Below are 12,450 nucleotides of genomic sequence, written 5' to 3' on the forward strand. Positions count from 1 at the left end.
GCCCCATGGGAGCCCCTTCTCATCTTCACACCGTGCCTTCTCCATCCCAGAGCCAAGGAGGACTATGTGGGGTGAAGAGGGGCAAATGCAGCTTCAGACTGTCTCTCAAGCCTCCAGGCCCAGCCCTCTCTCAGGTCCTCGTGGCCAGGTGTCTTCTTCCTGCGATTTTCTCTCTGAGGCCTCCCTCCTCCCTCCGTCTAGCTTCTGTCTCCCCTGCCAAGCCTGCTGGGCTGATTTGACCCTGTCTGACTCCCAGGTTCAGACACCTAGACAGGGTGTCAGTTCTTTTCCAAGAAGCCCTCGGGTCCCGTGCCATCAGGGGGTGCGGCTAGCCATATTCCGTGAGGTTTCACCAAATGTTCCATAGCTATTCAGGGACCCCTCTATTTCTAGCCAAGAGGATGCCCCTGGAGGGCACTGCAGGCTGATTTCTCAGTCCTGGCTCAGCCAAAACATCGGTGCCCAGGAACTCTGCCCAGCAAGCTGGGAAGAAGCTGGGAGAAGAGAACACACATTTTCTAAGCACCCACTATGAGCCAAGCATCCTTCGGGGCACTTCCAAATTTTGAGGTTTCAGAATCCCCTAACTCTTTAATAAACTTCTAACGAACACCTACTCTGTGTCATGCTTTACTGACCCCATATTTTTTACAACATTCTTGTAAATTGTTTTTTTCATTTCAGAGTGGAGGAGGCTGAGGGTCAGAGAGATGAAGGGCCTTTCCTAGGGCAATACACCTAGTAAATCACTCCAAAGTCTGGACTCATCTCACCTGCCATATCCTATCCACAGCTGTGGCCTTAAAAGATGTGCTCAAGGAAAACAAGGCATGAATTACAACTTTCTACTCACCTAAACAAGGCGGCAGAAACTCAGATGCCTCCTGGACCCAAATGGATCATTTAAATGAGTGAAGTAGTCTAGCTGTAATACAACAGAGATGAGTGGAGACTGTGAATATCTGGATAAGCCACACTCCATCTAAAGGCAGTAGGAGCTACTCAGCTCCAACAAAATGTTGCCATGTGAGACCATGAGTCAGTGTGGCCAGGTCTTTGAGCTTCTCAAATTTTAGAAAATCTTGAAATCTGAAACTTATGTAAAATTTGCAAACAAAGTACATCCACATGCTGACTATATCAGGTGGGCAATTTGACCCCCTAACCTAGAAGATGCTCCATATTCTTTGAAAGGATTCCATGTCTGTGAACCAACTGCTTTTGAGTTTTGCACAATATTTGGGCCTTCAAGATTCCCCTCTATCTGGGGAGTGGGGTTAAAGGTAGGGAGACACAGGCATACACCTCCAAAAGGCATGACACACTGAAGGAAAGACACATGGTCATATCACAGCAACATCTGAGCTCATCAGCTGCCAACAACACAATCCACTTCTAGGTAATTTAGGCAGAAAGGAATTTGTTGGAAGGATCTCTGGAAACTTAGAGAACTGGTGAGAGAACTAGGATCAGAAAATCGGCAGGCACCAAAGGGAGCTGGACGGCTAGTAACCATAGCTAAGAATTATGCCACAAACATCCTGCAGCCACCACAGGACACTGGAGGCCACAGGAAGTCTAGACCATCGCTCCTCCTATGTAGCCCTCATCCTACACTTCAAGCAGTTCCATCCAAATGATCCAGTTTGGTGAGACTGAATACTTGATGGTTTTATTCCATACAGAATTGGATATTTGATCCATCAGGTGGATCCCCCAAACCCAACCACAGGAAAGAAGTTCAGTGCTGCAAAGCCACACACACACACACACACAGTCCAATCCATGGTCTAAAGCTGGAAGAGGTCTAGGAGAGCTTCCTGTCTTTCATTTTCAGAATAGAGAAACTGAGGCACTGAGCAGGCCAACCACCAAAGTCCCAGAGCCAAACCCAGACTTCTAACAACTGAAAAGTGCTTTGAAATGCATGATAATCCAGAGAGACTTGATACGTGGCAGCGAGAAGGCCTCTTAGTGGACTGGAGGGAGGAGGGCGGAGGAACAGCTGAAGGTGGCCCAAGCTAGGGAGGGCCTGAGGCAGGAATGAAAATAATAATCTGAAAGCCATAGCTTTGTTGTTGGGAATGAAGAGCCTTGAGGCTGGCCCGCATTCAAACCAGATCCCCAGGTCATGCGGGACACCTTGCAGTTTGGGAAGTAATACTCTGTGCAGGGGTAAGTAGTGCCAAAAAAAAAAAATCACAGCTTGAGGAGTGAAAATGTTCAAGCACATAAATTAGGAGGTAGTTTCACGGATGATGTTTATTTTGTGATTTAGCTTTTTAACATATTGCAGGATGTTGCTCAAAGCCACCTCCTCAAAGAAACTTTTTACAATCACACTATATAAAATTATTCTCTCATCACCCCGTCTGTGCTCCTTTCCCTCTTTCCTGCTTTATATTTTTCTGGAATGCTTATTGCCATATGAGGGATGAAATGTATCATTTTTTTATTTGCATTTTGTCTATCCCTCTCTCTATAAGGTAAATTCTTTGAAAGCAGAGATAAGGTACTCCTGTGCCATATGCTGAATCCCCAGCATCCAATAGGGTCTCTTATGTAAATGTTTTTGGACTGAATAGGTTATATGGTATGTATGAAATATATAATAAAGTGACTTTAAAAATTAGAAAAGTATACCTAACAATTACTGGGGGGTTGCTATGTGCCAAGTCCTGGGTTAAACACTTTATGCGCCATAAGATCTCATTGAATCCTCACAAATCCTCACTATTCAGAAGAGGAAACTGAGGCTTAGAGATCTCAGAGATTTGCTTGAGGTCATAGCTAGGATGTGGCAGGAGCAGGATCTGAACCTAGCAAAGACAAGTAAGTGGCTGGAGTGATTCTGGAGATGAACTGGGAGCAAGGCTGGGCTCAAGAAACAGGGAACCAGAGGTGAGGTCATGAAGGGAAAACACCCTCAATGCGGGGCTGGGTGGTTTAAGAGCAGGGATTGGTCAGGCGGGGTCAGGGTTTTAGCTGAGGACTCTGCAGCCACGCGGAGGTGAGGCACGGGGACTCTGGCAGTTGTCAGCACAGCACGGGGTTTGTCATGACGCGCTCAGATTACAGTGTGCTGGGAAATGCTGGGACCTGCACAGACTCACCTCCCTGAGTCCATTCAGAGACCCAGAGAGACCAAGCTACTTTCAGAAGGACAACAGCCAATAAGCCATTGAGTGGAGGCCTCAGCATCTGGGACCTTCTGAATCCAGATGCTACACGGTCTCTTCATTTTCTGAGCAACTCAGCCTGGAGAGCTGGTAACTCCCTGATACAGGCTCCACAGTGGCTGCTGCTTCCGCTTTTCTCCCAGTAATACGTTTGAGGGAAGTAGGGACTCATACTGAGCCATCCCCTGTCCCTCTCTGTCCACCTAAGTAACCCACCTTCAAAATACATGCCCAATTCAGCCATTTTCCTCCACTGGGTCCAAATCACCCTTCTCCTCTTCTCCCTCCCTCCTCTTCTTTTGGTTGAGACCTACTTCACATGCATATTAGACAGGGTTCTCCAGAGAAACAGAGACCACAGAACATCAATATATAGACAAGAAGAGATTTATTATAGGAATTGACTCACGCAGTTATGGAGGCCAAGAAGACGCGTGATCTGCTGTCTGCAAACCGGAGACCCAGGAAAATCTGCGGTGTAATTCAGTCTGAATCTGAAGGCCTGAGAATCCGGAGTGCTGATGGTGTCAGTTCTGATCTGGGTCTGAAAGCCTGCGAAACATCTGTCCAATGGCTGGGGGAAGACGGACATCCCAGCTCAAGCAAGAGAAAGTGCATCTGCCCTTCCTCTGCCCTTCTGTTCTATTTGGACCCTCAATGGGCTGGATGAGGCCCACCTGCACTGGGGAGGGCCATATGCTTGACTCAGTCTACCTATTCAGATGCTCTCCTCTTCCAGAAACACCCTCTCAGACACACCTAGAAATGTTTTACCAGCTCTGTGGGCATCCCTTAGGCCAGTCAAGTTGACACAAAACTAACCATCCAGACATACTAAAACGTTCACCCTTTTAAAGAGTAAAATTCAGTGGCTTTTAGTGTAGTCAGCAACTGGTACAACCATCACCACAATCTAATTTCAAATCATTCGCATCACTACCAGAAGAAATCCCCTAGCCAGTAGCGTTCACTCACCATTCTTTCTCCTCCAGCCTTGGCAACCTCTCATCTAAAACCTGTCTTTACGGAGTTACCTGTCCTGGACATCTCATATGAATGGAATCTTTTGTGGTCTTTTGTGTCTGGTGACTGTCACTTAGCATCATGTTTTCAAGGTTTACCCATAAGGCAGCGTGCGTGGGTCAGTACCATACTGCTTTTTATTGCATTGTACGGATAGACCACATTTTGTTTAGCCATTCATCAGTGGATGGACATTTGGGTTGTTTTCACTTTTTGGTCATGAATAATGCAGTTATGAACTATATGAACAAAGTCATATAGCTCTTGTGTGGACACCATTACTTCTTGTCCAGATTAGACCACTAATGTCCTTGCTAGAAGAATCCCAGCTTCCACTCTTGCCCCTCAAGGGTCCATTCGTCTCACAGCAGCCAGAGGGAGCCTTTGAAAATGGCAGTCAGCTCATGTCATTCCTCTGTTCTAAACCTCCAGTGGCTCCCCATTACCCTGCGGATAAAGTTGGAGATCCAGCACAACCTCCACCCAGCCTGCAGCCCCACAGTTGTCCACCTCTGTCTGCTCCTCAGAGCAGCTACAACCCTTCCTACCTCCATGCCTCTGCAAGTGCTGCCCCTTGCCTGGAATGTTCTTCCCATTCCTTCCTCTCTTCTGTCTGCTGACTCCTCTTCATCCCTCAGGTGTCCAGAGAAAATAACTCGTTTACAGAGAAGCCTTTTCTAACTTTCCCACTAGAGGCACTAGGGACGGGGCAATTTGGTTTACGAGGACAAGGCTAGGGGATTTGTCTTCCAGTTGCATTTTGGTAGCTGTACATGATGTTATCCGTGCTCTGCCCAGATCCCTTTCCCCAGCAGGTTCATCCATTCTCCAGCTGCTAGGAGTGTTGGCTGCCCCCTTCTCCAGAGAACTGCCCTAATCCAAGGGGCCCTGCCCCTCACCTAGGAGCTTATGACCCCACTTGAGTTCTCCTGTCCAGCAGCCTGCAGTCAAAAATTGATATAGTGACCCAAAAGACTGGCTCTCTGTGGTACAGTTTAGACTCTAGAGCACCTATCTTCTGCCCCCACCATGATGTGAATGCAGCCTAAATTCATGTAGTCAGTCCCCATCACTGAGGGTTGTTTCCATCTGGAAGCCAGCACTGGGCAGCAGGAAGATTGTGGGTCTTACTTGGTTATGCGTATTTCCAAACCTAAAATCTGCAAAACTTTGACCTGGATATTCCATGGCCGAGAACTTATCCTAAAGGAACAATCAAGGATTATGCATAAAAATTTAGCTGTAAGAATATCCCCTGAAAGATTTGCATATGACAATGAGGGGAAAAACAGAAACAACCCTTAACGATGGGGCCTGACTACATGAATTTAGGCTGCATTCACACCACAGTAGGCATTTCATATGCAGTTTTTAAACAGTTGTTTGAAACAAAAAATGAAAAGAAAAGAGCAAATGAGAGGGGTGTCTAGTGTTGAGCAGAGCGTGGTTTAAATTTCTGCTGTATTCCTTATACTGGTGTCACCCTCATCTACTTAATCCCTTTGGGCCTCTTGTTTCCTCATCTGCAAAATGGGTCCACTATCAAATACTTTGTATTAATCAGTATTGGCTCACTGCTGTGACAAATAACCGCAAAATCTCACTAGCTTAATGTAACAAAGGTTTACTTCTCTCTTGTGCAAAAATAAATAAACAAACACGACACTCCTGGTCAGGTGGATTTCCTGGGCAGCCTTATTCCAACTGATAGACTGAGAGATGGGGTTCCTTTAAATCATAAGGCTCCACCATCTTAAACTCCTTTGTTCCCTTCCATATATGGACAGGAGACAGAGCATGAAAGATTGGATGGGATGTTTTATGGCCAGGCCTGGTGGAGGGGGCATCCCTTCTGGCATGCTCTATTGACAGACAAGGCATGTGGCCCCCTCTAGATGCAAGGAAGTTTGGAAATGTAGTCCATCCAGCCAAAGCCCAGGAAGGGGAAATAGGTTTGGTGAATCCTTAGCTTTGTCTCTGATGCACACCTCATGGGGCTCCGCTGAATGAATGAATGAATGAATGAACGGTGTAAATGAAGTGCCACAGAGAAGGTGCTCAAATGTGCCAGCTGCCTTTTCCTCTTTCTCTTCCCTTCATGATTGATTCAGGGTGCAACTGCCCCAGCTCTTCAAAAACTGATGTCCTCTTGAAAAGTTTTATGTACTCTGAGGCAAGATGTTTACGCTCGGTGTGGGAGGAAGGTGTCCTGCACGGGAGGCAGAGTGTTTAAAGGACCTGGAGAAGAGATCATCCTTTCCTCTGCTCCACCCCACCCGGATGGAAGTTTGTTAACCTTCCATTTGTTAACCCTCCAACAAGATTAAAGTCTGACGGCATTTCTCTCCAGCTTTAGCCTTCAGTGGCTTCCCATTGCCTTACAGGCCGGGTCTAAACTTCCCACCCCTGCATGTTCTGGCCCCAGCTCATCTCTCCAGCCTCCTCACCCCTGTGGCTTTCTGTATGATGTCCACACTCAGCTTCTAGAATGTGCCTTGCTCCCGTGCACTTCCTCAGGAAAGTCCCTCCCTCTAATTCCCCAATCTAGACTGGGTTCCTCTGCTCTGCTCTCACACAATTCTCTGTGCTTTTCTCCATTGTGATGAGAAAACTTTTGAAATTTATTATTAGTCTCTCCCACCAGACTGTAAGCTGTGGGGGTGGTGGGTAGAGTCTATTTTGTTTACCCAGTGTTTTATTTTCCTCGTCTGTAAAATGGGGACGATAATTGCTATGGACTTATTTTTGTGCCACCCCCACGCAAAGTCATAAATTGAAACCTTAACTCCAATGCATATTATTTGGAGATAGGGCCTTTACAGACGTCATTAAGGTTAGAGGAGTCGTAGAGGAGCTCCGGGAGGAGGGGGTTCCCTGCCTGAAGCCAGTTCTCTATGAATTCCATGACACTGAATAAAGGCAAGGGCAAGAAGCTGGGGGTAAAAGAAGGTACTGCGTTTATTCCCACTGTGGTCACAGACAGCTCAGTGCACATGGCTGGCTCAGATGTGCTGTCCAGGTGGACGCAGGTTCTGCTCCCCAGCATGAACTTAAACCTCTAGAGAGCCAGGCCTCCACGCTCTCCCCAGCTCTCTCCGCAGGGCGCTCCTTCCCCCTTGCTCGGGGTGGAACTCTGTGGGCAGGTCTCCGGTGACTGACAGAAGCCTGCCCAATTACGTACCAGGAGCTGAGAGGAGGAGAGAATGGGTGTTGCCTCTCCACCCCTCCTCTGGGCCAGCCCTCTCCGGGACTGACCAATGGCTCTGTGGCGGATAAATATCCCATAAATGTGCAAACAGGCTCTTATTATATAAGCAGTGGGCACTATTAAGGCCAGGCAGAATTCCTGGTCAGAAAGTTCCACTTTCCCCACAGATCCAACAGCACTTGTGTCCTTAATAAGAAGAGACACCGGAGAGCTCACTCTCTCTTCCAGCGCACAAAGAGGTCAAGGGAGCACACATGAGAAGGCAGCTGCCTACCAGCTAAGAACAGAGGTGTCAGAATGAAAGCTACTTTGATCTTGGCCTTCCAGCCTCCAGAACCAAGGGAAATAAAACTTCTGTGGTTTAAGCCCCTCAATCTACAGTATTTTGTTATGGCAGCCTGAATGGACTAAGACATAACAGAACGTACCTACATAGTTATGTTTTTTTTTTTTTCAGGACTAATTATTAATACCTGTCAAGCACTGAAAATTGTGCCTGGTTTGTACCTGGCCCTATTAACTGTTAAAATCGTCACATACCAGATGTATTTGTGGAATGAATAAACAAATCCATTTTCCAAGTTCAAATTCTTACATAATGGTTTTCTCAAAGAGAATTTACCTTCAGTATTATCCCAGGATATTTAGACACTGATGAACTACTTAAAAAACGAGTTTATAAAAACAGAAATAGAAAGTTTGTCTCCAACTCTTCTTTTCCTAGAATGTCCACCAGAGGGCTCTTTGAGCAAGTTCTCTTTCCAAAACATTGTTGGCCCCTGGACGTGACCACTGCGGGGCGGAAGAGAAAGCTGAGTTTTCTTCACAGGTTTATTCCATGAGAGTAAACTAAGCTAATACTATTATAGGTGTGGCTGGGTGGGGGAAAAAAGTCAGGCTGGGCTGAGAAGAAGAAACTGGAGTCTTAGTTTCACTGGAAACTTAGTTTCTTTTAGTTTCACTGACCTGGAGTCTTGGGGACATCTCTGAACCTCAATTTCCTCTTTTAGGAAATGAAGATAATCCTATCTAGCAGACAGAGTTGTTAGAGAGACTACATAAAAGCATTCTGTAAAATGTTAGCTACTATTGAATCACTAAGTTGCATGCATGTACTTACTTTACATGCAGTATCTAGTCATAGGAATAGTGCAGTGGCCCTTGCCACCCCATGCCCTGAGACTTGCCCAATTCAATCCACCAGGGTCTATTGCTTAGCACTCAGAATATGAATGCCTTGAGACTGGTCATAAATCCCTTTTGTCACAGTCTCTGCCATTACCTATTTTACATAACAGTCTCACTTTGCTTGCTTTATTTCACCTACCTGGCCCCTAAAGGACTCTGAGTTTGCAACTTCTGATCTAAACAGAGAGCTCTGCACCAGTCAGATGGCATCTGGAATGCTGCATTAATAATCCTGATCATTGCTATTTACTGAGCCAAGCATCAAGCTGTATGCGTAATACATGTAAGCCAAATATAACCAGGGCTTCTGGTTGCCTAGTCTCTATGGTAATTTATTTGGCAGAAAAATGTAATGGGAAATAATTAAACCCTTTTCCCAAAATGTAAAGGGATGAGTACATTTTTTTTATTGAGGTATAATTAGCTTACAACAAACTGCACATATTTAAAGTGTGTAGTCTGGTAAATTTTGACAGTAAGTCCACACCTGTGAAACCATCACTGCAATCAAGATAATGAGTATACCTACAACCTCAAAAAGTTTCCTTGTGTGCTTTGTAATCCTTTCCTCCCACCTATCCTGCCCTCCGTCCCGATACCCAAGTAACCATTAGCCTTTTTCTCATTGTAGATGAGTCTGCATTTGCTAGACTTTTATATAAGTGAAATCATACAGTATTTTCTCATTTTTGCCTGGCTTCTTTTACTCAGCATAACTACTTTGAGATTCATTCATGTAGTTGCATGTGTGAATAATTCATTCTATTTCATTGCTGAATCATACTCAATTGAATGGTGAGACCATACTTGGTTTAATCACTCACTGGTTGATGGTCATCTGGTTTGCTTCCAATTTTGGGCTTTTATAAATAAAGCTGCTATGACATTTGTGGTACAGGTTTAGTTGTGGACACAGGTTTTCATTTCTCATGGGTAAATACTTAGAAGTAGAATGGCTAGATCATATGGGAGTTATTATGTATATAACTTTTTAAGAAACTGCAAACTGTTTTCCAAAGTAGTCAATCCCACTTCATGATTTTAACAGCAGTGCATGAGAGTTGTTGCTCCACATCCTAGTCAGCACTTGGTATGGTCAGTCTTTTTAATTTTAGCCTTTCTAGTAGGTGTGGTTTTGGAGTAAGCACATTTTCAATGCAGGACAATACTTCTTTAAAACACTCCTTCTTAGTATAACAACAAAGCAAAATGGAAGGAACAAAATGGCAGCAGACTCACAGACTCCAAAAAGGAACTAGCAGTTACTAAAGGGAAGGGTGGAGTAGGGGTGGGGAGGGAGGGAGAAGGGGATTAAAGGGCATTATGATTAGCACACATAATGTAGGGGGGTCACTGGGAAGGCAGTACAGCACAGAGAAGACAAAGTAGTGACTCCATCAAACCTTACTATGCTGATGGACAGTGACTGCAGTGGGGGTTGGGGGGACTTGATAACATGAGTGAATGTTGTAACCACAATGTTGCTTATGTGAAACCTTCATAAGATTGTTAATGATACCTTAATAGAAAAAAAAACTGAACACCTAAAATAAATAAATAAAATAAAACACGCTTTCTTCCCTCATAGAGGTCTCCCTAGAGGAGGAGAGTCCCTTGGGTGTTGACTAAGCTCCTGAACTCACTGACCACTTTTCTCCTCTGAGATTTCTCATTGTTGAGCAACTGCGTGAGAAAGGAGAGATAGGGCAGGCACTGAGTAAGCAAGAATCCTCTTCCTTGGGAAGGTGGGGAGGGAAAGAGTATGAATGATCACACCTAGACAATAATGAACTAGTTCACCTAATCCCCCAAGAGAGGTAGATCCCTGACCAAATTGCAGTGATGAGGAAACAAGCTCAGAGAGAAAATGACTCACCCAAGGTCACAAAGTCAGACCCAGGATTTGAATCCAGGCTCACGCTTGCTCTCTCCTGCAGAATCCATCATTCTGCACGCGACAGTCTTAGAAGATCCCCACCAGCTCTGGAGGTGTACTAGACAGTGGACTGTCTGAAATGTGTCAGCTGAGCAGGGGACAAAGGAATTAGGGCCTCTTAGCCAGGAAGACAGAACTCTCAGCAGTGGTATTAAGACAGGGACCATGGGCTTAGACAGAGCAGGGTGAGGGCCTCTGGGAAAAAAACAAAAGCTGGATAATCCATTGTGGGATTTGCTTTGGCCTGCTGGCGGCCCAGTTTGTTTTTCTGACTCTACCCAAGCGCTAGTTTTCTTCCTCCAGCCCTAAACAAATGATTTGTTGCAATTTAGGCAATGTAGCAAGCAAGCCCAAAACAACATAGTAAAAACAGGAAGGATTCCATCTTAAAACCCAATTAGTTAAAAAAAGTTTCTTAACAAAGAGACAATAACTCAGCCCACCGTGGGAGCAAAGCAGGCAGTCCTGAGTGATGCGCTCCCAGACCAGGAAGCTGCTAGGGAGGAAATCAGAGCAGTAAAATCCTTGTAAATAACCAGGAAGACTAATAAGAAACTTAGTGTTTCTTCTGTCAAAGTATTTGAGACCACTTAGCAGGTGTACATCCGCAGTCCTTTGTCTCTCAACTGCCTATGAAACCCCTAGACAAGGCACCACCCCCGGGCTCTCTTGTCCCCTCCAGGCGTGAGCCAGGAGCTCTGTCCTCTCGCTTTCTCTCTAAATAAAGCCTCTGCTTTGCTCTCCTACCTCGACTGCTTGTGAAGTTCATTCTTCGGCTCCGTGAGTAAGAACCCCGGCATCAGTATGAAAATAGTCTTTAGACATTTAAAGGACTGTATTTAACCCAGAACATCATTTTTTAACACTCCCTTCCTCTAGATGATAAAAATATTTTTAGTATTACTCATGTACAATCAATAAAGATCATCATTTGCTTGATTCATTCTTTCATTTTAAAACAATTAATTAGGAAATAGGAGTACATTTAAATTTTAAAGATTTATTGAAATTCAGTAAAATATTTCATTTGTCAACTAAAATGAGCACTGACCGAAGTATTACATCTTGCTGTTCACACTCTGTTATGTTCTTTTAAATTTTAAATGCAAATAAAAACTTCAAGTGGCTTCATAAAGTGACAGAATTAGTAGTAGGCTAAGTTCTGTTTCTTTGTCTTTACAATCACTGTACACTTTTTTTTTTTTAATCTACTGTTTAAATGAGAAATATGTGGGGTCATAAACTGTGACCAGTGATTTTTCTATCATTATAAACTTACTCTTGAAACCAAGATAGCTAAGACCAGCCGTGTCAGGGACTGGCTATATAACTGGGAATCCTCTGAATTAATTTCCTACAAGTAGATTCCAATGTTTATCAAAAGGTAATTCATTAAAAAGTACTGGTTTCAAATTTGTATTAGTTGTGTTATATTTTAAAGTCTATTATGTACTCACATTATTATATAATCATTTATATTATTAAAACTCAACAGTAATCACAGCAGTTGTTTAGAACTTAAGCCAACTTGGGGAAGACATTGTTTAGAATGGCTATGGCATTTTGATAATAAAAAAATTGCTAGTGCACTTTGATAGAAACTTGTAGCTGGTTCATTATTTTAAATTTTTCTGCAAAAAAAATGTTCCACTTTGTTGCCAACCATCCCTGCTGCCTGCCACTGGCCACGTGGATGAAAGACCAGATATCCCACATGGCAGAGTGGGCAGGACCAGTCAGATGGCCTTGTGTACTGTATGTAGCCTTAGCTTCCCTGGATCCCAATTCCCTCATTACTAAAATAAGAATTTAGTAACCTCTCTTTTAAAGGATAACAATGAGATCAAATGACATGTGTGTGTAGATGTTTTTTAAGCCCATTGGATGGATCCCTTTCTCTGGGGGCTATAGAGAGG

The 12,450-nt window shown here is 44.3% G+C and overlaps 1 protein-coding gene across 1 annotated transcript in view; it reads right to left on the reverse strand.

Annotated features, from left to right (window-relative positions):
• Nucleotides 1-3,593: 3,593 nt before the first annotated feature.
• The window catches only part of C15H12orf43 (chromosome 15 C12orf43 homolog), a 45,017-nt gene continuing 36,160 nt past the window's right edge, over nt 3,594-12,450 (reverse strand). The window contains exon 8 of the mRNA XM_073223892.1: nt 3,594-3,753. Within this exon, the coding sequence (XP_073079993.1) occupies nt 3,707-3,753 (47 nt within the window). The 3' untranslated portion in view covers nt 3,594-3,706. The remainder of the gene's footprint in view (nt 3,754-12,450) is intronic.

This window comes from Manis javanica, chromosome 15, assembly GCF_040802235.1.
Source record: "Manis javanica isolate MJ-LG chromosome 15, MJ_LKY, whole genome shotgun sequence".
NCBI classification, from domain to species: Eukaryota; Metazoa; Chordata; class Mammalia; order Pholidota; family Manidae; genus Manis; species Manis javanica.